General features: G+C 34.2%; 1 protein-coding gene across 1 annotated transcript in view; it reads left to right on the top strand.

Moving 5' to 3' along the window:
* CEP170 (centrosomal protein 170) overlaps nucleotides 1-27,718 on the top strand; it is a 105,094-nt gene that overhangs the window by 34,140 nt on the left and 43,236 nt on the right. Inside the window, exons 4-9 of the mRNA XM_075146544.1 lie at nucleotides 412-490; nucleotides 1,123-1,181; nucleotides 1,291-1,453; nucleotides 3,601-3,735; nucleotides 12,107-12,583; nucleotides 15,179-15,825. Coding sequence (XP_075002645.1) covers nucleotides 412-490; nucleotides 1,123-1,181; nucleotides 1,291-1,453; nucleotides 3,601-3,735; nucleotides 12,107-12,583; nucleotides 15,179-15,825 — 1,560 coding nt within the window. The remainder of the gene's footprint in view (nucleotides 1-411; nucleotides 491-1,122; nucleotides 1,182-1,290; nucleotides 1,454-3,600; nucleotides 3,736-12,106; nucleotides 12,584-15,178; nucleotides 15,826-27,718) is intronic.

Raw genomic sequence — 27,718 nt, 5'->3', positions numbered from 1 at the left:
GAACTCTCATATCCAAGAGTTAAGTGCTGTACAAATGTGACAATAAATAAATTCTGACAGCTAATGAGGACTGAAAAAGCAAACTACAAGAAAAATAATGAGTGGAGGTGCTAATTTGGGGGAACATTAATCAACATTTCAGTAAATACTGCTAACAAGATTAAACCTGAAAGAAACTTTTCAAGGCCAGTGTGATGTCAGCAGCCTGGTTAGTGACTGGTGTTTAACCTTTCTTTTGAAATATTTTGTGAAGCAGGTGGCAATGTGAGTTTACAGTTCAATTCCCCAGTGAATCACTAGTAGAAGATTTGCGGTGCTGAAAACTTTATTATAAAATTAGTTAAGTGATTTGTCATTTTATGATTTTTGGAATTTAACAGTATCTTCTTCTGTCCTCATTTATTTCTGTAGACTTTTGTGAATGATGTGAGAATTCCAGAACAGACATACATCACTCTGAAGTTAGAAGATAAATTGAGATTTGGATATGATATCCTTGTCATAAAAATGCACAATGCCCTGACACACTTTTCTTGCTAGAAGTATGGTTGTGTTAAATGAAGGGTTCTCATACTATTTGAGAAGCAACTTTGAAATACTTATTTCTCTCATTACTACAGAAATGCCTATATTAGAGAAAATGGCAGGTTTTAGAATACTGTACCTTGGCCAGAACTATTGATAAAGTACATTTCATTGTTTCTCACCGCAAGAAACCTCAACTTCCAATTACTATTTAAAACCTAATGTGTAACTTCTGTGTTGCTAAGAAACATTACTTTTCTTGGAGGAAAATACACAAATATTTGTATCATTCGAGATTGTATACAAGTAGAGAAGATTACAAGTAATTACTTAGTAAACTACCGACTGGGGAAAAAAAAAACCCTTGTAATATTACAACATTAAGGTATATACTCAATGTTCTATTTACAAATAGTAAATAATTGTATTGTGCATTTGCTTTGATGAGTATGATTGTAATGCTAGTCCTAACAGCGACATATTTGTAGAACAAGTGTCACCATTCCAATGGCAAATAGGCTACAGAACTGTTGCTTTTCTGTAAAATCCTCTTGTGAATTGAGAAATCTTTCCAGTATTTTCCTTAGCACTTCCTACATACTAATCTTTTTACTGTCGTCAGAGGAGAGATGAGAGTCCCTGAAGAAGCACTTAAGGTAACAACGTGCAGTTCCTAGATGTTCTTCTGTCATTGTGTAGCTATTGGTAACATAGGGGTTTTTTCACTCTTTGAGGATGTTTTTTTCTCTATTTAATGTCATGTAGCACGAAAAATTCACAAGCCAACTCCAGTTATCCCAAAAATCTTCAGAGGCAGAAGGGTCAAAGCAAACCAGCTCCAAAAGCTCAGAGTCCAAGGTAACAGACTCCACAGCTGAAGTGCACCACAAAACTACAGAAGCACTGAAATCTGAAGAGAAATCAATGGGTAAGGTTCATTTTTGCTGCAGAAGCACACAAACTTGAAAAGGGTATTTATTTGCTTTGCTAGGATGCTTGTGGAATTATATAGATAGCAAAAGCTCCACATATGTGAAATTTTAAACATACTCTAAGTGTAATAAATAACTTTCAGAATTGACTTGCTGCCTTTTTTACTGTAGTATCCACATGTTAAGAAAACTCACGAAGGGACATTGAATCAGCATTTATCAGATTTTTGCATTTCTCCTTCCCAAAATCACAAACTTTCAGCATTTGTGGCAGGAAAGTGCTATTTTTTTGCAGTTCTACTGAAAATATTTGTTCAGGAACAGTTTGTACTTTTTACCACCACCACTGTCAAGTATGCTTCCCCCCCCCCCTTTTAAAACGGGTGGGGGCTTTGTTTGTTTGTTTTATAGATATTAGCGTTCGTTGTTAGATGCATCGGGATAGAACCTAAGTGTTCTATTGTGGTTTAAGAATTTGTAGAAACTGTAGTTTCAGTCTTGTTTCTATATCTTTCATGTTTATATAAAGTGTTGTGGTGGTTCTGCTGTGGGTGTCTTAACTTCAGTGTGAGGCTTGCCAAAGTTTTATTATTCATCTTCTAGTAACTTGCTGTGTTACCTGCTACTACAGGAGATAACCACAAGAATGAGAAAGGAATTGGGTATTGTTGCTTCCTTAATATGGAGCTGACTACATCTGACTCCTTAGGTCAAGGCTGTAGAGTTTTGTTTAGGTTTAATCCATTCTCCTGGAAGACACACTTCAAAGAGTTCTCTTCCCCACATGTAGCATTCTGTGGTATAACTAATTAATCTGTGTGTTTTGTTGGCTGATCTAGCATCCTGTTAAGGGTACATAAAGCCTATCCAGTACTTCAGTGTTCCTATTCAATATGGCTTTTCAGCATTCGGATCCTCTTAAATTTTCGTAAAGTGTCACAGCGGGGTTTTTTATCCTCATCTTCCATTTTTCTCTTTACTTTTCCAAAAATAACAGTCAAAGTTAACGATAGGGATTTATATTTGAGTGCAACTCTCAGAGCTTTTGGGAGATTGATTATTTCACTGTTGCTGTATATATGCATAGCTGTTTACTATTGCTAATTCAGTGCACCAGCATCAACCATCAAGTTTTTAAAAACAAGTCAGTATTGATTAAAGTGTAATGCTGTTTGAAAAAAGAAGTACTTAGTATCTTCAAATCATATTGAAACTTTTGGCACGCCTATGAAATTATATATCACCTTTGAAATGGCAGTGAATAAAACATTGAGTAAAAACGTTGAAATTCATGACAGGCAAAGTAACAGACAAGTTACAAAGATGAATTTGAACAGAACATGTTATTTTATATCAAGACTGTTTAAAGTATCTTCAGAACATCTGTATGATACTAGAATAGCTAAATCTCCGTAGGATGAAGTATTCTCCCAAGAGATCAGATCAAAACTAATCCAGTCAATTTATCATCAAGGTAGAAATCTTAATTATATCAGTGTTTTTTCTTATTTAATCTTTATGTTTAAATGTGTTTAATCGTGCGTATACATCCTATATAAGAAATAGCAATTTTAATTGTACTGTAATTTAACTATTGCCTTTAAAAAAAAAAACCATTGAAAAATGGTTGTGCTCAGTAATGTTTTACACAAGGTAACTTTCAGCACTCTGCAGTAGCTGTCAGCAATTTGGAACCTTGGCAACTTTGCAAAATTTGATCAGTTTTTCATGCAGTGAGTTCAGATTTCATTGAAAGGTCAATCTGGGTAAAAGTGAGAATCTTCTCACAGAAATAACAGCGGACAGCTTTTAGGAATGTACTGCTATGCTGATGACTTCAAACTGAAAGCAGAAAATGATGTTTATAGATACATCAGGGTAACAATAAGAGATGTCAGCTGCCTTTGCATAAATGTTTGTGCCAGAAGTTTTGATCAGGTCATTAGTAAGCTTTTATATTTAGAACCAGATCAGTTATCCAGCCTCCAAGTTTGTTTTGTATTTCGGCAAATGCATGCAACCAATTCACGTCAGCTTCCAGGAGAAACGATCCAAGCAAATAACTCTCTCTTCATGTTATCTTAACCTAAATATCGCAACTAAAAAGAAAAGTAATTTCCCCTGCTTTGGGCTGATTTTATAGATCTTTCTGCCATGCCTCGTGGGACACCTTTGTATGGACAGCCAGCCTGGTGGGGTGATGATGAAGCTGATGAAAAAAATGGTTGTAAGCCAGATAGCAAGCATGAAGAAAAAATGCATGAGACAGGGGCTTCAGGTAAGTCTGTTGTCTTATTTTTGTGGGGTTCGTGCTTTTTAGTAAAGTACATATATTCTTAACTAGAGAACTAAACAGATATTCATGTTTGGAAGTTTCATAGACAGTTTGCGTAGATGAGAGCCTATTAAAATTAAATTAGTTTAAAAAATTTATTCTGTGAGAAACTATGCATTTCCAGAGACCAATTTCACATACAATGTATCAGTTTTCTAGTATATAATACAATTTGTTTTCAGTAAATACAGAAGATAATGTTACCCGAACCAGTGTGTCTTATTTATCAATTTAATCCTTATCTGTCATTTTATATGCTCAAAATCAGAGATTGCATAGGGATATTTTATCAAAATAATTTCTGAAAATAAATGGTGCGATATTATTTTTGTATTCGACTTCTAGCTATATAAGATGATCCATGCTAACATTCTCTCCTGTAATTCAATAATGCTGCATTAGTGGAAATTACATTTCATAGTTCTTGCAGTAAAGATTTGTGTAGTCTAAAGTTAAACTGGTAAGGTTTATTTCCCCATAATACAGATACTTTTTTTAGTTTGCTTGTCTATACACAGTATGTATTGCCAAAACTTAAATCTCAATGTCTATAATTAGGCTTCTAAATCTATCATCAGGCATCTAAATAAAGTGACTGCTATTCTAACAAAGAGAATAACCTTAAAACTTATTCAAGTTAGGACAAAATTCAACCATGTTTGTTTACCTATTTAGATACACATTTAATGCCCAACAGTTTTAGGTTTGGAGTTTTTGAAAGTTTCTTAACTTTAACTGAGGTGGCGATTTCTCTCTTCCTGTAACAGTAGTTGCCTTGGTTATCATGAATCCTATTTTGCAGGAATTGGAATAAACTCTAAAACCATGTAAAATCAAACTAAACTAACACTTCAATGTAATGAAGTCAACGTTAACTCTTTGGAGTTAACTTTTTGTCATAGCCTTTAATGACCTTTTTCATATTAGTCTAAAGTTGTCATGACTCGGACAGTAAAGTCCCTTAAGTTTTCGACTAGTAGAAAAAAACCAGGTGAAAACATTTAAATTAGTGACAGTTTTCGTGCCACTTAACTTCGTTGCATATAAAAGAACTGCATCATAATGCAGTACAGTTATAGAATGCTTTCTTACTTGTTTGGGGTTTTTTGTGAAAAATTTCTTTTACCGTATGCAGCATGAGTAGAGTATGCTATTGTGTGCTCTTATGGAGGCTTTTTAAGTACAGGTTTAATAACCTATGTTAGTAATCTATAACTCTACAGTTCAAATCTTGTCTAGAAGTGTGTTCTTCAAACACTTTTAAGCATTCCTAAGAAATACAATTTTTGTTCCTAATGGCAGTAATAATGAGAGACATGACTGTTAGGTGTTGTTCCACTTCCATTTTTCTCAACAAAAAGGAAAAGCGTGTAAGTCATTAGTTACAAAGAAAAAGAATTAAGTCCTTGCCTTCAAGTCGTGCCATTGATAGACTTGCTAGCCACAATGATTCTCCTTACTTTCCAGATTAAGGGGGCATTAACTATTAGCTATGAAACCTGTGACTCTGTATCTTGCTGTATATGCCAAAACAGGCATGGTAAAGTCTCTAGTATCTGTGTTTTTATTGCTTAGATGCTAATGTTTGTAGCAAACTGATATAACAGAAATATTAATTCATCAAGCTTTTTATACTCGTGGGTATCTATCCCCATTGTTTTAATTTAAAAACCATGCATGTTATTTGCCCTCATTAAATATAGGATTATTAAAAAGTAATATCCTGAGGTCTGTGGTTTTGATGCCATGCCATTAACAAGGCATAACATTCTTATTTTTTCATAATTGTAAATTGCTTTTTCAGAAGCAATATTGCATCAAATGGTTTACATGGTCTTGTATTTATTTTACCAAGAGATTTTTGAGAAAGTGGTCCGTGCTTCTGTCTTAGTTTCTGAGTTCAAAGAAAAATAAGGTTCTAACTTCCTCTCAAACTAATCAAGGAGGTGTGATTTGTTTCAGTAGTAGATGAAAATAAGTTTATTCTAGACAGAACTTGCCAGTGATGGGGATGTTTTTGCCATGCTTTGCCTTAGTGATCATAAGTCATCATGAAGTAAATGATGAAAATAGAAGATGGACTAATATTTTCTACAGTGCTTAACTGATTTTGTTTGTTTTCCAGATATATACACTATATATAAAAATAAGTTTTGGGCCCGGAGCCTTCTTGGCAAATACAACATTTCTTTTTTTTAAAATGTACAACATATGTTAGAAATTCCTTTTGTTTTGTTGTTGTTGTTTAATCATGAATTTATCTCCTAAGAATAGAATTAATCTAAGTAGAGTGTACGAATAGCTTCTGTTTCCTCAAACTGAAAGACTAATAAATCTGCAAGAATGGAATTCAGTTTGAATAACCACATACTAAACAAAAGCTTATGTGAAATGTTATAGAAGGACACTGCTGGGGAAAAAAACAAAACCTGACATTTTTTGCAAAACAATTTAATTTGGGAGGATGTGGAACTAAAATCCCATGTATAGACAAGTGATTTATTTATCTTGATCACTTAATCTCTGAGTAGACATTAGTTGTATGTTTTACTAGTCTGGTTTTTGACTGTTGTAGATGTTTCTTAGTAGTGTTGGTAGAGAGCCTGAGAAGACAGACCAGATAAGAGTTGGCATTTGCCTCTATGGACACGTTCCCTCAATCTCAGAAAACTAACTATGTCTGTGTAAAGTGTGCAAAAAAATATCCTGAATGTTTTCATACAATTATAAAATAAAGACATTAGCTTTTTGGGCCTCTTTGGGCCTCTATTACATTGCATGAAAACATTAAGTTAATTTTCAACAAGTTAGTATGTATTTTCTTCATGCACTTAGGTTTTATAACATAGATGAAATAATGATTGGAAATCAATATAAAGAAACACTTTAATGAAAAGAAATTGGAAACTTCACAAGACTGTCATGTTTGGATTTTTTTTAAAAAAGTTGAACTTTAATTTGATAAAAAACGTTTAAGATTGATGCTGTTAGTTGTTCTTTCATGGGCTAAATTGTATTAAGTATTTAAAACACTAATTTGGAACATGCTTCTTAATATAAACTGCCTAAAAGTAAGTACATTACAGGTGAATTCATGTATGTAAGTTCTCAAACTTTTTGTTCAGTAATTCAAATCGATAAAGCCTGATACAATTTTAACAAATTAATCCTATGAAGAATCTGCTTCATGCTTTAGTGATTTGGTACATGATTATTCACTGAATAGAAAAGAAGGCATGAATTACAACAGATGGGGCAAGGTTTAATGAGGAGATTGAAATGGGAGATTTGTTTCTGTTAAGCCAACTATAGACAATTAGTCTTTACAGTCTCAAGTTAATAAGATTATTTCAATGTTACTGTCTTTCTGTCACAACAGAAACTCATTAATGGAAATTGTTTGCAAACAGAGCAGAACATCCTGGAAAACTTTAAACAGAAAAAAACCTTTCTGCTTTTTTCAGACATGCATGTTGCTCTAATTTAATGATCTACTAGTCCGTATTAAAATGAACAGTTGCATATACACCTATGGTGTGACTTTATTTATGCTGCAGCTGTTAAACTTATATGTTATTGGCAAGTTTACCAGGTATGTAGTTGTTATTATTGCCATGTGTTACACCCTCACTTACTGGAGAAGCAAAAACTACATTCTCTGCTGATCTCAGTAGTATATGTGGAATTTTACATCATTAATGCCTTTTCCAGAAATCTAAGAAAGCATAGAACTAAATTTTTAAGAATCTGAAGTAATTTTTTCCATTTAGCTTGAAGTATTTTTTAATTCTTTCTAGCATTGCATAACAATATGTCAGATTAAATGTTCCTTACATTTAAGAAACAGTGTCATTTTAAGGTAAAGCAGGCTGACTGTTATTTTAGAAATTCCAGTGTAATCGGTATGTGTAGGAGATTCCACACATGTTTAATCACTAGTATTAACATTAAAGTTCCTAGAAGTTTGTTCTAGAATTTTGCTGAGTTTTGGCCTGGAATACATGCAAGTGCTGCACATGTAAGACTTGCTTTGCAAAGCTGTAGCAGCGAATCTATATGGTATATCCTGGGGAGCTCATAGGACTTTTTAGAGTCATCACAGCAGTATATTTAAGTAAGATTAGTTTTGCACTTTTTTCACTCTAATTCCTTTAAAGCATGCAATTAAATGATTTATTATGAGAGGTGGGATTTCTATACACTGCTATTTTATGTTTTTATTTAGAGAGAGCAATTTTGATATTACTTTGTAAGACAGGTTATGACAACATTAAAAGATTAAGATCTTACTTAATACTACATGAATCATCACACGTATTTTTCACAATCTTGTCTTTAAATAACAAATGAAAAATATGCTTCAGCCATAAGCCAAAAAAAGAACAGAAAAGGTAAGTGGGAAATAAAAAGTAGTAATATGGAGAGAAGGAGAGAGGAAAAAAGAAATTCTGTTACGCATTTGAAAGTGCTAACTTCAGCTTCTTTTTGTTGAACATACCATTGCACAGTACCAAATATAAAGTTAACATAAAAAATATTTTGGGGTATTGTGTAAATATGGTATTTTGGCTGCTGCTTACACCTTCTGCAAGTAAATATTTTGCTCCAGGTTTACAGACATTTTTTCAATAAGTGCTTTTTAAATTCCAGATAATTTTCTTTTACAAGATTTATTTTTAAAATTGTATCTTTAAGGCAGAAAAAAAAGAACACTACTAAAAAATCTGAAGACTCTGCAAAATGTTTTCTGAGGTTTCATCCTGTCTTTGCAGATGATAATATATTCATATACACAGGTAATTTCTTGCCTATCTGATAGATTGTGTTGAATAGCACAGAACAAGTATGACATTTCTTGTCCAGTCTGGCAAGTAAAATTTTAAGATTCTGACTAGTTGTGTGTGCAACAGATTAAGAAATAAAACTTAAAAAACCAAAAAGTCCTAGAAAGTGTAATCAATTCTGCTAATGTCACAAAGTGAATGTTGCTTTTCTGGTGATCATCTCTCAGATTATTCTAGTAAAAAATATCCCTGAATCTCCATTTGGTTAAGCTGATGATTTCCCAAATACTACATAGTTTCCCCCTTAGCCTTGCCTAGACTCATTATTCCATTAATAGTCTCACTACACCTGTGTAGCAGCTGCAATTAGTGCTTCCTTTCTTGCCTTGTAGAAACTGTTGCACATTTGTCTCTTGTAACTCCAGACCTTTGTAGAATGAGAGCTCCTTTTTTACAGATAACCTGGTTCTTTTTCTGCCCCTTTCCTTTCTTGCCAGTTCAGAAATCTCTTCAGTTCCTGAAGAGATTGCAGTGCACAACCCGTCCGTCTCCTCGTTTTCCCAAAACACACTTTCAATTCCACACAATTGCCTTTTTTGCTGTATAGATACTATGCTTGTTTTGTTTAAAAGTTATAGAGCTGTGATGACCACTATCTTCAGTATTTGCTTGAGGGTTTTCTCTTAAAACTATCTGTGTTTAGTCTGATAGATAATTTCCTTCATCTTGGCAGATTACTTTTTATAATAGGATTTCAAAGGTAAGGCTAATTTATAGATCGGTCTTTGTAATATTTAGAAAGCTGTAAGGACTTGCATTTAGAATTTGGGTGAAAAATTCCAAAGGGTGGTTCAGATCAGGATCTATATTAATTTTTTGTTTCCTCATGGTTTTCAATTCCTATTCTAATCAGTTCTGATGTATTTAACTCTCTAAAAATGCAAGTACTTCAGACTGAAAATAGGATTTTAAAGTAATTAAAATTAACTTGTACTTCAGATTTTTTTCATTATATAATTTCTAAGAATTTTTGTAGTTTAGAAAAATTTACATTTTAGTTACAGTTCAGTTTCTCACTTCTTTTTATTAAACTCACTCTCTCATAATTTAGATTCAAACAATATTATAGCATCTGTTTAATCAAAAATATTAGAATCAAATACTGTGCATATCATTATAGTATAAACAGTTGATTTCAAATGTTAAATTTGGTGCAAGCAAGTTTCACAGGGAAAATTTTTTTATGAAGTTATCCATCAGTGCTGACAAGCCAGTGTATAGAACCCCTCATCCTAAGCCTACCATACACCTAATGCAGTTTGGCTACAATCTTATAATTTTCAAAAGATGGCGATGAACCAGTTATTTCATATTTACTGAAAAATATTATTTATTGCGTGGCCATTAGATTGCTCTTACCTGGCCCCAAAGTAGAAATCTTTCTCAAAACATACTGTATTAGCCAGTTATCTTTTGAAGGAGCACTGTATCTTGCTTAATTATTGGTTATAGGAATTGCATGAAATTGTAGGCTTGAAGCTCTAAATAGAAGCATAGGGAAAAAAATAAGCTACATATGAACTGGCTCCCTGGTGGATTACTCTCCTGTTCAATGACAGTGTTGCATACTGTAAGGATCCTGGTTCTAGATTTGATCCTACTAGAGCTTGATCCATTCCAGCTTGTTAGCTGGATGAAACAAACAGAGAGTGATGGTAGTTTACCTAAAATTTAGTAGCTGCAAAGTGTGACTTTTGTTTATTTCTGCACATTTTCTGTCTAAACATAGAAGCTTTTTTAATGACCTTTGCATCGGTAAAATAGATTCATTCTATATTGTTTGTCTGCTGGCATAAGTGTTTTCAGGAAGGGGACTAAAAAGGCATTCCATTTCCCAGGGAGGGGGAGTAGTGAGTTGCGGTTGTAGTGCCTAAAAGCTACCCCACAGAGATGAGGTAGCTGACAGTGCAGTGAAAAGCATTAGCTAGGGTATTCTTGGAATGCAACAGCACAATATAAAAACTGTCTGAATTCTGAACATCTTTTGTGTTTGCAACAGCTACTTTTAGATAAAATAAATTAAAACAGCTGTGATACCTGCATCAGGGTTATTTTACCCTGTTGGTATCCAAGCATGGCAATAATAAAGAATGTGTACTGTTTTTGTTATCACTCCATAACATCATTCTTTTTTTAACTTTTCCAGCTATTATGCTGTCCCTTAATTAGTTCTCTTTCTCTGTATCAAATTACCATCCTGTTTAATTTTTAACCTTTTCCTAAATCTTCACAAGAAGCATGTGTTTGTGAAGAACAGCTTAGGCACATTATGCCATCCTGCATCCTTTACCCCTTAAGCTCCTGGCTGTAGTATAAATATTTCTATTGCTACCTTATTGCGTAATAGTTTCATACACAAATGTTAACTGTCTCAGCTAGTGTGGCTATTTTTAGCCCCAGAAATCTATTAATTGCATTCTTATTCCTTTACTTGGCAACTTAAAATTATTTCTTAAACATCTTAATGTGGTTCATGATAAATCATGTAGAAACTATTCAGAATTCTTTTGCTGGAATGTAACTTGCCATTGCTGCTAACATCTCAAGCATCTGTTGCTTATAACGCATCTCCACCAGATATTTTGGCTAGCTTACTAGTTCACGAAATGCAACCACAAGGTTTGTTTTCTTAAAGGCACATTGGTAGCTTTGCTGCAACCACAAGAAGCTTTAATCTTCGTTCAGGCTATACAGTGGGACTTTCAATTACTACCCTGTGGTTTTTCCACATTCTGCTTTCTTTACCCAGTTAGAGCATGGTTTGGTAACAGTCTGCATGCTTCCAGCTATTGTTACTTTTTCTATTCATCTACAAATTCTGGAAACAAGGAAGATAAGACCAGATGACAGTAGGATTTAGCTCGATTCTTTGGTTTTATCTTTTGTAGAAACATAAAGTGTTTGAATTCCAAAACACTTCCAATGCTTATCAGCATTAAACTTTTCAAGCCAGCATTAATGTTTATCTTGCATTAATGTGTGAATTGTTTTTCCAAAGAATTTTACCAAACAAAATGATACCAGCTGTCCACTGCAGGAAATGAAAGCCATATCACCAGCACTTGTTATGGGGGCACCTTGATTTGATGTTTTTCCGATAGATTGGAATTGCAATAATGATCATCTCAACTATTTCTCTAATGTGATTTACTTGTTTTCCATGTGGTAATAACTCATCTGACCTTTACGACATCTAAAAATTTTTGGAATGCAAATTTCCTTTGACAAATTCTAAGTGAGCTTTTTGCCACTTCACACTCCTTACAGCCAAAGCTTGTGCAGTCTTTTCAGTAATACTTCTAATATGTACTTCTGGAATTATTTTCCACAACTACGTAGCTCAATCTTCTCCACAATCTTACTGTTGATTCCAGAAATTACTCAAATGTGCTTTACAGGAGTTCGGAAACTTCTTGAAGAACCTGAAGTTCCCAAGTATTGTGAAATCTATTTTTTATTTTTCTTAATAGGATGCAGCACAGATGCCAAGCAAGGTGAGGAGCAATCTGCAGCTGCAAGTGAAGAACTTTATCCTTTCTGTAGGGAGCCAAGTTATTTTGAAATCCCTACAAAAGAATTCCAGCAACCTTCACAGGTAGCGGAGAGCAGTATTCATGAAATTCCAACAAAAGACACCCAAAGCTCCCATGCAGCAGGTGCAGGGCATGCTTCCTTTACCATTGAATTTGATGACAACACTCCAGGAAAAGTAACAATCAAAGATCACGTGACAAAATTCACATCGGAACAGCGTCACAAGTCAAAAAAGCCTTCTTCCTCCAGTGGTCAGGACCTGCCTGGGCTTCAATCGGTGATGATGGCCGCAGAGAGCAAAGTAGCAGATTGGCTAGCACAGAACAATCCTCCTAGAATGATATGGGAACCAACAGAGGAGGATTCCAAAAGTATTAAGAGTGACGTTCCGGTGTACTTGAAGAGACTGAAAGGTAAAGTGAACAATTCCAGATATGCTTATTTCTGAAAGCAACGATTCCTCACCAGCATCCAGTGAGTGGATCCCTGAGCCCTTGCGGAGTTCAGTTGAAATCACAGATACTCCACATGCGCACAAGGATCTGTGCTGGGAATTTTATTGCAGTATTAATTCTTAAGAAGAGGTTAGAAAACCAAATCCTGAATCATCTTACAATGAGTATACTAATTGGAGATATTCTAGTACAGCTGAAAACATCAGGTATTTAAAACATTGATCTTGAAAGGGAAAAAACCCGAACCTTCATTAAATTTTATATATTTCACTTTTTCCCATGCATTACTTTAAAAAGCTGAATTGCTTTTTAGAATCAAAGCTTTTTTGTTTTTTATGTTTTTATGTTTTTAGCAACTCTTCCAATAGCATATGTTCTGTGAATATTCATGTGCTCTAAGAAAGTCATTTATGGTAAAGAATATAATTATTCTGCTTAAATCAATCATATATGATGGAGTCAAGTTTGAGTCAGGAATCAGAAATAGACCAAGAGCTTCAATTTTTATACTTATCTTGCAGAATATTGTATTTGTTAGAATGCTGCTGTTGAATGGAGTTCCAGGTGATTATACATGTTCATGTACTGCAGACAGTGACACTTGAAATAAAATTAAATCAAATGTTAGGTGTGAAAAGTGCACTCTTTTGGATGCCACTTAGCAGAATAGAGAAGAAGTAGTTTTGGTGTTCAGATGAAGATTCCAGTGACATTCAGACTTTCAGAATGAAAACTTCTGAAGAACTTTTTCAAGTCTCTATTATTTTCAGTTTTTAATATCAGCAGGTTAACTCTGCAATTCCCATTTTTCTTCATTCTGCAACATTATCATGTCTAGTTCTTAAACCAGCTGGGACTGGGTACAATGTGCTTTGTCTTACTGATCAAAAGTCTGCTTTTTAAGGCTGACTCTTCCAAATTAAGCTAAAAAATAAAATTTTGAAAGCAGAATTGTGTCAATGTGCTAGCATTAAGATAATAGCATAGTATTTCTTCTAGAGTATATCACAGAGTATTCTTTGGTCTTCATGATACTGTGTTATGTTCATGAATATTCTTTAAAATATTAGCCATGTCACTTTGATAAATAGGAAGGGCTTTGTTTACAAGGCTTTAGCCTTTTCCTGGTAGAAACTCCTCAAAGTTTGATAAATTTTCATCTGAAAGAGGTGTAAGTTATGGGGTGCATATGGCCATAATAAATATCTGAATTTTGTAATCTTCTGTGATCTGTTTGTATTCTCACTCACTACTTGTACTTTTTCAAATCAGAAAGGTAGAGAATGTAGCTAGCCACTTTGAAAGTTTGATTTAAAAAAAAAAATTCTTTTTGTTTTTCATCCTCAGCTTTTTCTTATAATATCCTGTACTGAAGTGCTAAATTTATGTTATATGACTTTCACTGTGGTGTTGATATTTATTGTTATTATTTGGAAGGATGTGAACCATCACATAATTTTCTTAGTCACTGTACAAATAAGTAGCAAACAGGAATATAAGTTAGGATTTCAGCTGTGTATTCAGTGCTATTAGTCTGATAAGTGAGGTTTCCCAATATGTGATTACTATTTAAGTGAATAGTAGCTGCTTATCCTAACTATGTAAGTGAGAAAACCTTAAAAAACTATCCTCTTGAGAGTAAAAAAAAATAAATTGTACGTTCAAGTAAGACTTGATCCAAAAGAGTTCAAAGAAGGTAAAACTTCCTTCCCAGGAACTGAGCTAAAACTTAAAAGTGTATACACTTTCATTGTACGTGAAGTTGCTCTGAGTCAAATGGGATTTACTGTGTATGAGTATCCAGCCTTCCATGCATTTTCAGATGTCGTTACAAAGTATATTTATATGCATATATATGATTTATTAAATACGTATTCCTTATTCATAGATCTCAAAGTAGTTTGTGGAATGAGTAATTAACAACCATTTTACATGCATACATCAGATGTGGAGGGGAGTGAATGATGAAAAAACTCATTTTACTTCTTGGAAAGAGTAATAAAGAATTCATTCCAATTTTCAGTAGACATTCCTCAAGATAAACTGTTGTAAATGCGTGAGGAATCCAACAATATGAACTGTGGCTCTAAATGGGTATTTTCAGCTGCCAGAAGGACTGTTGTAGGGTTTTCTTTTTCTTCTTAACCCTGCCTAGAATGTTTCACTAGTCATTTGTAATCAACTGGCTGTGTAACAAAATTAATATAATTGGGAAACATACTGTAGTATAGCTGGGAAAATACTGGCTTTTGTAAGTCACTGATAAGTATTCACAGATGAGAATTTTGGTGAAATTCAATGAAATTTGGAGAATTCAAATGCACTGCTGTTACTGATCAGCTTATAATGTGTTTCATTGTTTCGAGTTGAATGCATTACCAGGAGCTGTACAAAATTTGCAGAGCCAGGTACTGAAAACTGTTGAAGTCTAAACAGAAAACCAATTTGAAATTCTTTCTTTCTTAGTTTGCCAGTTTCTTTTGTATGTATTGGGTTGGTTTGTTGGGGGTTTTTTGTTTCATTGTGCTATATATTCTTTTGCTTTGCTTGTAGGGAATAAGCATGATGATGGTACACAAAGTGATTCAGAAAATGCTGGTGCACACCGGCATTACAGTAAGCGGGCAGCACTTGAAGAACACTTAAGGCATCATCATACAGAGCTGAAAAAGTCAAACCAGAAAGTCCATTCCACAGAAAAGCAGCAAGAGCCAGCTGGTTTGAGTCAGACGGCCTTTATGATTGAATTTTTTGATGAAGACCATCCTCGAAAGAGACGTTCTTACTCTTTTTCTCAGAATGTAGGAGCTCTGTGCCCAGAATCTTCATCTCCAACGCCTCATGCGCGAGCTGAAAGAGCGAAACCTACGTCAGGAGAGAAAGCAGTCCCTTCATCTGTGCAAGCTGGCTCATCGCATCACAGAGCAGTACATGGTGTTCATGCAAAACTTTTAAAACAAAAATCAGAAGAACCCTCTGCTGCATTACCTGTCTTACAAGCTGCATTGTTAAGGAGTTCAGGAAGCCTTGGCCATAGGCCTAGTCAGAACCAGGAGACGGACAAAAAGTTGAAAAGCCAACATATTTCTGCTGCTACTGAAAAGGACAATGAGGATGACCAGAGTGACAAAGGTACTTACACTATTGAGTTGGAAAATCCCAATTCTGAAGAAATGGAAGCCCGTAAAATGATTGACAAGGTGAGAAACCTAAAAGGTATACTGATGTTAAAGTGGTATGTGATGTGTGGGCAACAGTCTACCACTTCAATTCTACTTATTAAAGCTGCTACAATAATACCAGTTTTTAAGCCAGGCTGTAATGATGAAATACGGAATGTAATAAAAGCAGCAGCAGGCATTTGGCTAAAAATTATTCCTACTTGATACTGCTGTTCGTTTAGTTAGTTTTTATACGTTTTCAAAAGATTTAAGTACTGTAAAAATACTAGGCAACAGAATTCAATTAACTGGTATTTTTATGAGAGTTGTTAGATTTGAATTTATAATGTCCCTGTGGAAATACTCACCTTTTCTTAAAATCCTAAGTCTCTGTAGTTTTCCAATATAAATTGGTTCCATCCAGGTTATCATAGAGAAATAGATTGTAAACGTTTTCTGTACTTATAAAAAAGTATATTCAGTAACAGTAACTTAAATTTCAGCATCCATTATAAAGAGTAAGTATAAGAATGGTTTCATTTTCCAAAAATGTTTATATGATAGCAATGTCATTTTCCTAGTTTGAATATAGGTATATGCTTCATTAGGCTTAGGAATCTTATGATGACCAAGTAACTTTTGGTTCTTGGTAACAATATATATAACAATATAAATAACAATGCAAGTCATATAACTGCAAATAACTCCTTTTTTGGATTCAACAGGAAGATATGGGTAGGAGAAGTTACGTTTAATCATTTGGCTTAACTGAGTCTTGAAGAGGATTTTTTTTCTGTTATTGTTGTGTTTTCCTAAACAATCCATTGTGGTAGAATGCTGACATCAAAATCTAGGCAATTTTTTGGCCAATTTAACAGGAAATTCATTGCTTACTTGTTACAGAATTATCTGAGGATTGATTTTGTATGTCTAAAACTTTTTCAGAGCTGAACAAATACATTAATACATTTAGAATGAATTTTGGCTAAACATTGAAAAATATTTTTTGAAAGACAAGCTAGCTTTACTGTTTTGATTTTGTAGAAAAATGCTGACATAGTGGGGAAATGGGAAATTTTATTACAGATGGTTTTATTTTATAAAAGGTGCTTATGGAGCATTGGGCGGGGGGGATTAAAATAAAGAGAATTGCCTTCAATAAAATCATAAAGATAATGGTTTTGCCTCTTACGGATTCAGAAAAGGAGACTTTTGACTTCTTTGAGTCAGTATTCAAATAACTTCTGAGAACTAAAAGTATTCCAAAAAAGCAAGTGAATATTAAAGAACGTCATTGCTTTGACTTAGCGACTACAAATATCTACATTTAACTCTTAAGTTATAAATCTTCAATTAAATTGCATCAGAAAATGTGTAAGTTCTGTTTTTGCTAAGTATAGTTATGCAACAGAGTTTATTTGGAAACCAGAAAAAATATTAACATTTGGAAATAGACAATTTATGTACTTTATAAGAATGATAATACTGTCTAATGTTTAATAAGTTTTGAAATTATTTGTGGTCTTTAATATCTGTCCAGGATATCCGCAGTCAGGGTTTTTTTTTAAACAAATCTCTCCTGTTACAGGAGAGATTCAGGAACAGGAGGTGATTGTAAGCATTAGGGACAGGAGGTGAATATAAGCATTAGGGATGGTAGTAAAGTATTGGTTAATATTCTTAGTGTTGTATAAAAACATTCTGGATATCATAAATACCCCTTACTGCTAACATAAAAAGGGTCACCACTAGAAATTAAAGATATACTAGGAAGTAAAGCAGAGACGTTTTTTCTTTGAGGTCTTCTGTATCTTTTCACTTAGTATCTGTATTGAAGTGTTATGAACACTATATTTTACACCCAGTTCAAAGAGTCCTGCTGCACGATATTTGATCGGTAATATGAAAGAAGTATGATACTATTTTTATGAAGTGCAGAAAAACACCCAGTGAAGAAAATCAAAACCAAATGGAAGCCAAAATTTCTTCCTCCAGCTGAGCTCAGCTTTGCTTCCCTCCTGTTTTAAATTGCTAATGCTGTGGATTCTGTTACTTTGCTGAAGGTGGGTAAGTGAGGAATAAGACAAGGACTTTTATTAGCCTCTTGACTGCTGTGCTGCTTTATTGAGGATTTAGGAGAATTATTGGTATATATTTTATGAATAATTCCAGTATAACCTCTTTCTTTGCTGGCAAGTCAGCCCTTTTTCTCAGCAGTTACAATGTCTGCCTAATTGAGTCCCATTTAAGAATGGGTCAAAAGATGAACTGAAATTCAAGAGTTGCATTTGCTAGGATTGGGGTGAAAATGTACTACAAATAACAAGGATAACTTTCTAAAACATTTGCACAAATAATGCAGTCTTGTCAGTAACAATTTACATTAGAATGGTGCAAAGATCCGTGTCTGGTTTACCTGAAGGATTTCCTATGGAATAAAATACTTCTGGGTTTGGGTATTTTTTACCTTTTACTGGAAGAAAGGGTGAGAACGACCAAAGTATCCAAAGATTACTTTTAGTGTGACTTGGGAAACCTTAGCCTTAGCCTTACTCCTGTAGGCAGAGTCTATTCTTTTCTCTGAAAAGGAATGTAAGAGCAAACCACAAATGCAAGAGTGGCATTAACTTGTCAAAAATCAAGGCATGATTAATAATGCTTCTTTGAGTCAAGAATCCAAGAGAGGCGTGCAGGAAGTCAAAGTTAAAATTCTCAGAAAAATGGAAAAAAAATCTATCTATATAATTAAAAAAAAAGGGGGGGGGGGGGAAGACCTTAATGTTGAGCTATATTGTTTCCTTCAAAAGCACCATTTTGCTTAATGCAGCCTTTTACTAAAGATTCTAGGAAATAGATACACTTATGTTAAATGATTTTAAAAATCCAAAAAGGATGCTGTCCTGCTTATTCAGCATCTTGATTTCATTTAGATTGCTAGGGATCTGTTTCTTCTTCTACTACTCTTTCAGTCTGTAAGAAAAAAGTATTATCTCTACAGCAGAAAAGGAGTAGAATAACAAACAACATACTCTTTTTTTTTTTTTCTTGACCATTTTAAAGCATGGCTTTTGAAAAGAGAATGTGAGAAAGATGCAAAAATAATCAGAAGGAAAGAGGAAGACATTTTCTAAGTAACAGAGAAAAGATTTTTAGTGAGATACTTTTCCCTAAGAGAGAGGTGTAGTCATTTATCTGCAGTGATGACTGTCTCGGAGTGAATGTCTGTCGCTTACATAAAATGATAGATTCCAAAAACATTGAGGCTTGTGTCTTACACAACTTTCAACACCTAGATAATTTGCTGAGCCAATGAAATTAAAATCAGACAAGATATCAAGATCTGACAGGCAAGGTCTCTGGAATAAAATCAATTTAAGTAAATGCCCACAGACACTGAACTGAATAGGAAAAGAGAAATCTGTTAAATTGTTTGCAAATTTGCAAGATTTAAAAAAAAAAAAGATTTTATTTTAGGGTGAAAAAATAAAGTACATCATAAAAATAGTAAGCAGATAGTTTTCAGTTGTAAACATAAAAAAAAAGATGCGAGACCTGTACACGCCTGGAGTCCTCCAGAGATTGTTCCAGTTTCACTTGTATGTCAGGTAATCATTTGGATTGATTGTATTTTAAAATCTTCTATGCTTAGATCAACCATGATAGGAACTTATGTAATTACTTAGTATTTCAGGAATAGTAATAATTATTTCTTCTGTGCTGTTATTTGAATTTTATTCATAAATCTTAAAGATATTGTCAGAGGAAGTAAATATCACTGCCTTGTAACCAGCTTTGAACAGGTTACTTATTTTTAGAATTGGTGTGTCATGTCTCTTAGAACAAAACAAACATCTTGGAGAATAACTAAAAAAATAAATTTTAAAAATTAAATAATAAGTAAAAAAAATTAAAACCATCAAATTTTTTAGAGGCTAGGAGACATCCTGGCTATCTTATTAGGCAGAGACAGAGCAGCAGTCATCATAAAAAGATTGTTGTTTCTATTTTAAAATACAATACATACACATGTCCAGGACAAATATCAAAACATGAAACTATCATAGAAGGAAAATGAGCACGGCTTAGGGCTGGTTTTGTTTGTTTTTGCCTAGGTGAATTTCATTTCATGGTATTTCTGAAAGGAAAAATTTGTCAGAGTTCCCATGGTAGAGATAGTGGTTATAATTTGCAAACAGTTGCAATCTTCAGCTGTTACTCACTGTAACTGCCTTCTTTCCTTAGTCAACTGGTGAGAATGCTATCTCCACAATATTTCTGCTTACGTAGGATCCAGCTGTGCTTTTCGCAAGTAACACAAACCCATGCTCACAAACTCCATCTTGTAGTATTGAAATTTTCTCCGAAACACATATTCTGGGACTTCTGACTCACTTTATTTTTTAGTAACTTGACATTACTACTATTTCTTTCAAATTGTGTTGTTTTTTTGATATATAGAGACTGAGGGAATACTGCCAGTATTACCGGTATGGAAATGTGTCGTACATTTCCCTCTTCCGTCACTAGTTTACTTGCATTTTTATTCTGTCATGGGTTTCCATAGGGTCCTGTGTCACCTTTAGTTTACAAAATATAAATTCTAAGCAAGGTCAGTGCTGTTTCTCACAAACTCCTGTGTTCTTTTCACTTGTTCTCTACAGTATAATTATATGGTTGTGTCTTAATGTTCTTTATAAATAGAGAACACTTGAAAAATAGCAATAAACTTTGCTTCCTAAAAGTCCTTTCATTAGCCAATGACATTTCTGCATCCAGGTGTTCAAATGTCACTTAAATTCATAGAGAAGTATAAATTAGTTAGTAGGCAAACAGGTTTAGAAAATAAATACATTAATAACATGAAAGAAAGTTATGATTGAATAATAGATGCTGGCTCTCTTTTTATACTTGTAGAGCTCTTTTTAAAATTACCATTGAGAGCAATTTCATTAATGTGTAAAGAAGAACAGCTGCTCTTACATACTACAAAGATCACCTCGAATGTACCAGGCATACAATATTCTCTACTCAGATAGCTTCAGAAAGCCACAACTCTTTCTAGCAGAATACTCCTCTTACTGTTGCAGCTAACAGCTAAGTACAAAATAAAACAAATTCAGGATCTTGATTGGATTTAGAATATGTTTTCAGTGTTACTTTTAACACATACACGAGTAAATGGGGCACAGTTCTAGGATTTGTTTTTCCTTTACATCTAGCCGTTCTGCCCTTTAGATAGGTTCAATTCTTTCTTCTGTTAACACTTAACAATTGGTCTCTATTTTGCACTATGTTATAAATTCTTTATCTGTTTTACTTACTATTTTTTTTATTTTTACTTATTATTTATGTTTTTATTATTTTTTAAATAATTAAATTTGTTCTATTAGACGGAAGTTGTTCTCAGCAGTCAAATCAGGTTAAAAAAATCTTCCTAGGCCACAGAAAAGGTAAGTCTGTCAGTGGGTGAAGGAAGTAAAAATTATGTTTCTGCAGTTCATCTTCCTTTTTGTTGATATAAAAAGACTGCAAATTATCAGACTAATGAGTTTCCTTTTTCAATAAAGCAAACTACTACCAGTAATAAATTTTAATAAATGAATGTGCAAATAATTCTGGATGTGTTTGGAATATTAAATACTTTGAGGCTATTGCAATAAATAAAAAGCAACTCGATGAGTTTTTTGCAAGCACCTCGGGGGTTTTCTTTGGGGGGGTCCTTTTTCTTCTTCAGCCAATTTCATTTCAGGGTATTTCTGAATGGAAGTACTTTGTAGAACTTACACAGAAGAGTTTAACTCTGCTACAATATCTGTGGGAACGGAAGGAACAGAATAGAGGCTGTATGTGTGTTTCAGTTCTCAACAGCCTAGCTAACCAGGGAATCTAGAATGTTATAGCAGCTCATATGCATATGGAAACATTGGGCTTAGATAAAGTTTTCTTTGGTCCCAAAATTGTTTTCTTCAATTATGTTATATTCCTTTAAATTTCCTGATAAATAATAGATTTTTTTCCACTAGCAAAGTAATTTTAGATCTCAAATTCAACATACTGATTCCCAACCAGAAGTAAAACTTGAAAAAAAGTACCAAAATCAAACCTCAGTCCATCCTTCTGCCATCTTCAAAAAGAACATTTGTGATCATTTAATGATTTTGTTTTCAGTGCAAAGCTTATATTTTAGATCAGATTCCAATTCATTTTAAATTGGAAAAGGATGCTGTTTTAAAGTCTTCGTTTCTGTAGATAGACAGGCCATAATAATAATGACCTTGTTTTTAATGTACATGCTATCATCTTTAATTTTACTTGATTATGTATTATGCAAAGAGTGTACATAAAATATTATTCTATTGACACAATCTTGAGAGAGATTCTTTTCTCCTCTTTAAAAATTTGGAATAACTAATAATTTTGGAGGGAGAGGTGTGTTGCTGTTCATATAGATACCAGGTTTTCGGTTTTCATTTTCTACATCTTCCTACTCACGATGATACTTATAGCTCAGTTTCGTTTGACTTTTTTTTTTTTTTGAGTATGTGTATGAATGGGAATCTATCCTGAAAGGCGATTATAATATAATGGAATCTCCTTACTCTTTTTGCTCCCAGGGTATGTCTGTTCATACCATATTATATTACTGGCTAATGTGTTCCTCAAAGACTGTGTACTTTTGAATGATTTTTTTTATTGTTGTTGCTTTAAGTGTTTATAAAGGTTGTTTACCAGATCTTGTCTTCTCTGTTGCAAACGTTAAAGTTTTATCAATAATCTTGCAGATAGCATGAAACGTTGTATTAAGCATAAAATAACTGCTAAATGAAGAATTGTGGACTGACAAGTTTAAGATTAATGTTATGCTAAATATTTTTAAAGTAAGAGTGACAAAATCATAAGTAGGTATTTATTACATTATTACATTTGTATATATCAGTCTAGTTCTGTGAGTATAGACTAATTCTGTAGTTTTCCATCATTTGTAAATAGTGTGCAATGCATAGCAGGGATTGATTTTAAACCATGGAGCCATATACCAAATCAAAACATTTTTTTAAGATCTGCAAGGTTTATTGGAAAATGTATGTTCTGAACTCTTTTAATAAAACCGTGTTCATCCAAAAACTTACATTTAGAGTGCAAGTGGAGTGAGGAGGGGGAAATGTTTTTCATTGTAATACTTCACGTACATGTTATTATAACTCTTCTTGTTACGAAGGTAACATACACGTTATGGAACTCCTCTTGGCAAATTTTTGTAGTATTATAAATGACAAACTACCTGAAAAGAATTAATGGGCAGGGAGTAAGTTAGGAGAGAAAAAAAAAATCTTAGCATGTTTCAATGACTGTTTAAGGAACCAAGACAGATATATCTCTTTTCAGAAAATGACTTTCAGATCTTCTGTCTTTTCACACCCTCTGGGTTTAATTGGTTTTACCATTGCTTCAGCAATTTCTTCTAGAAAGAATGCCTTTTAGCCCCACAGAGTGTCTTGGTTGCAGAATGGCCATATTTTATGAATACAATGCTGAAAAAGCAGTAGAACAGTTGAAGCCTATCAAATCATCTGAGCGTATAAATTTTGTCAAGAGTTCAGAGGATGTTTGTAATCTTTTTTCTTCTGAGGGGAGGGGAGGAGTCTTACAGTCTCTAAACTTACTGTTTCCTTTTGAATTTGGAATTCTAAAGAGAATTAATTCTTCACTATAGCAAACAGGTACAAAATATGTATGCATCTAAATATGTAACCGGTGTCTGGTAAGATGAAGTTATTAGACTTGGCACATTGATCCTTTTCATTCACTTATGTAGCTTTTTTTATACCAGAGTGTCTTGTATCTGATTCTATATCTTCAATACATCTGATTCTATATCTTCAATATATAGTTAAAATGACATAAACAACTTCTGTGAAAATTCATGGCTATTCATGAGATATGCCCTCCACAGAACACAGTCTGTTCGCCTGGGATGGCTAGGATAACTGCCAAGAACAAGCAAAAATTATTAAAATCGGACTTCTCAGAAGCAACTTGTTTAACGCAGTTCATGTAGTAGCTAAACACAAAGTGAGCTTAGGCATTGTACTGTGGCTCATCACATTTTCTCAAAGGTGAGAAGAAAATGTTTGCCTTTTGTCTTTTCTGTCTGATCAGTAACTCTGACTTTTAACAACCAGTTTACTGTATATTATGAATGTCTGGACTACCTTCTTTGGAAAAATTATGAGGACCTCAGTCTGAACACTAAGCGCATCATTGCCAAGATGATCTGCAATATGGATCTGAAGCCTCTTCCATTTCCCTGCTCCCTGGAATCCTATCTTCCCATCAATCAAGCATCCTCTGAGTGTGGTTTATCTTGCTTAGTACATCCAAACTGTGTCCAAATCCTGTTTGTGTTTCCAAATTCATGTCTCTTCCCTCTTTTTTTTTTTCCCCCTATTTTTTTTTTTCCTTGCTGGTCTGACTTGTAACAGTTCACAGCTCAGTTTCTGAAATCTACTATTATCAAATACACTCATCATCTTCCTTTCCCCTAAAAAGTTATGAAACAATTGCTATTATAATTTACGTGCCCATCACTTTACAATGCCAAATACCTTATTCCAAATTTAATTACTTGCTCCTTGTTTTACTTTGCCATGGTCCTTTTGCCATGATCTTTAATGCACTGTGTAGTACAGCCCCTTGTCTTTTACCTGTGCTCCGCTTTGATTTAGTTTGCTTTTTTTAACCGTTCATCTTTGAATTCCCTTTTACATATTTTTTGTCTTTGGGTTTTGTTCTGCTCCTTGTATACAGATTGCTTGCACTGAAATTAATAGCATTTAAATCATCATCCTTTTCAAATACGTCTCCACATTGTGGCTGTAACTCTTGTTAGGATCTGAAAGAATAGAAGGAGAATTATTCAAATACTTTTAGTTTACAAATACCATCATTAATGGATAGGTTCCTAGTTCTAGCTCTCTGAATTGCAACTGGAATCCTTGTTATTTATTGGTTGGTTTTCTGTTAATCTTAATAATATTATTAGTAATTTCGGCATATCCTTTATGTTAAGACTACAGCGATAAGACTATTGGGGAAACTTTAGAAACTCAAAATTTTAAAACTAGATAGAATTCTTCAGATTTGTATTTTGAATAAAATCTATGCTCTTAGTTTGTGTTAGTGCTCTTAGAAGTGCTTTCTAATGCTTTGTGTAGTAAGTATGTATGCGGAACAATAGAATCCCTGTTATAATATACATAATTTGCTGTAAAACTGAGTGAACATATCTATTAGGAGTCTCAAATGAGGCCTTTGTTTTCCATTTATATCTGTATCTTCAGTAATGATTTGGATGAGGAACTAGATCTGTGGACAGTAAGTACTGAGTAATTATAATACTGTAGAACTGCAGTGTGATATTCATAAACCATGAAATAGTTTAAAATTAATGTCCTGAAATTAAATAAAAGTAAGTATAAAGTCCCAACATCAGGAACTGTGAAAGGCATGTAAATGAGATACAACTGCAAAAAAGTTTTTTCTTACTCAAGAACTTTAAAGTTTATAAAAAGCACACAAGGAAAACATGAAGTGAGGTGTTTTTTTTTTTTTAGCTAACCCATTTTCTTCCTTTTGATTCAGAAAAAATGGTTCCTGTTGCCATTAGTTTTTCTGACCAGTTTTTATTTCAATTTCTAGAAGGTCTCATATATATATATATCAATAAAGAAAAATGGCTTCTGTGGTTTTCAAGAATCATCACGTTTGATAACTAATCCTAAAATCATTATATTGACCTCTAGTATAGTTCATCTGTGTTATAAAAGATATTAATTCATCTGTTGGGGGGCAGGGGAGAGAGGAAAGGAGAGTGAACAAGACCAATTCCCAATCACTAAAGCTAGCTCATGTTAAAGCTGTGTTTCAGCTATGGTGACAAGCAGGTATGTTCTGAGTCATGAGCTGTTTTCACAGGGAAACGGGTATGGCCTGCCAAAACAGATTACTCTGCTTTCCATAAAATTAGCCCTTGTGGAAGAGGACAAGGCACGTGCTCAGGCTTGGTCCTGTAACTCATGCTGTCTCCAAAAATACGCCACTACTTCTTGCAATGATTGCATCTTGCTTGTATTGTGTTACATAGATTTTGTTAATTCTTGTTTGTTATTGGATAAAGAATTTTAAGAATTACTGGTTTACATAGGTAAGGTTATATTCGCATTTACAATATTGGAAAAACTGCCGCAGACATAAAGTGATGGAATTTATTAATATCTACATGAAGGTGCAATTGTTTTGCCATCAGTTATTTTGTACTTCGCCTCTGTACTTTTCAGGCTGAGTTTGCATTCCAGCAAGTAAAACAGCATGATGCTTTGGGACTTGCTGTATTTTTAGCCTGCTGTTTTGTCCCTTTGTTTTTCTGATGGAACCACAGGATGTAAATGGAGTATCACAGGGGGATCTTTGGAGAGCTTACCGTTCATTGCTTTGAAATTGAAAAGTATGTTTCATGAACTCCCTTTTCCCCTGCTGATTTAGGAGACTTCATTATATGTCAGCCATAGTGTTGGCAATTCTGCATTGAGAAATTATTGGATTTCCCTTTGGGCCTTCTCAAGACTGCTTCTTTGAGCTAGAAGGCTGACCTGAGATGCTAAGTTGTTATTATCTAGGATCACTGTTATTAAGGATCATAGAATCATGTAAGCTGGAAAGGAGGTCTCTAGTTCAGCCCCCTGCGCAAAGCAGGGTCAGCTTTGAGGTCAGACAGATTGCCCAGGACTTTATCCATTTGGGTCTTCACACCCTACAAGGACAGAGACTAGGCAACCTTGCTTGGCTATCCTCGGAGTGAAAAAGCTTTTCTTTATATCCTGTCTGAACCTCTCTTGTTTCAACCTAGGCGAGTTATCCCTTGTTCTCCTGCCATGCACCACTGTGAAAAGCCTGGCTGTCATCTTGATACGCTCCCCATAGGTACTGGGGGCTGCTGTTAGGCACCCCTAAAGCCTTCCCTTCTCCAAACTGATCAAGCCCAGCTTCCCCAGACTCTCCCCACAGGGAAGGTGCTCCAGCCTTGACCATCTTGGTGGCCCCTGCTGAGCTCCCTCCAGTTAGACAATGCCTCTCATGTATTGGAAGATGCATGCAGTTGTTGTTCCCTTGCCATTCAAAATGTCCTGATTTGCAGTGGAAATTGTTTCATGCTTCATAACAATGAAGTTATTTTTAAACACCACCACCACAGTTCATACAATGCTTCTGACAGTTCCACCACTACAGCCGTGTGGCAGAGACCCTGCAGGAGCCCCATGTAACGGCGCAGATTGGTACAGTGCCTAGATTTTTCTGCATCAGTCAGATATCAGGGATTCTGTGAAGATTATCCTGGTTTTTTGTTTTGTAACTTTATGAAACTTGAAGCATTCAGGATGAAATAATCTAGTCTTTCTGCTAAAACATAATTTCATGAAAATAAACAATAATAGGACAGAGCAGGGCAGAAAACTTTCCAGAATGATTGCTTATAGGAAGCTGTTAGCTTGGAAATATCTTTCTCTGGTATTTTCATTTTTAAATGACATCTCTTTAAAAAACAGCATTGATATCTGTTGTTTTTTTTTTTTTAAAATATTTCTAGGAATTGTTTTCTTCATGGTACATACAGCTACCTAAGTTAAAAAATAAACATATTACTCCCCATCCCCCAGACTCTCTCCAAAAATGCAAGATCATCCTTTTGTGAAAGTCCTTATTGTTTACAGTGATACAAAAAAGTGTAAAAGATTTAGGAAACTTCTTTTTTCATTGAGAGCTGTGTGCTGGATACGTGTGATTTGAGATGATTAGGAAAGTTCTTGAAGTCGTAAATTAATGCATAGACTCCCTTTACCTCCTTTATCAAAAATAAAACAAAAAGGCATTCTTC

The sequence above is a fragment of the Calonectris borealis genome, chromosome 3, assembly GCF_964195595.1.
Source record: "Calonectris borealis chromosome 3, bCalBor7.hap1.2, whole genome shotgun sequence".
Lineage (NCBI taxonomy): Eukaryota > Metazoa > Chordata > Aves > Procellariiformes > Procellariidae > Calonectris > Calonectris borealis.
Note: the sequence above shows the minus strand (reverse complement) of the source record. Positions and strands in the feature narration are given on the sequence as shown.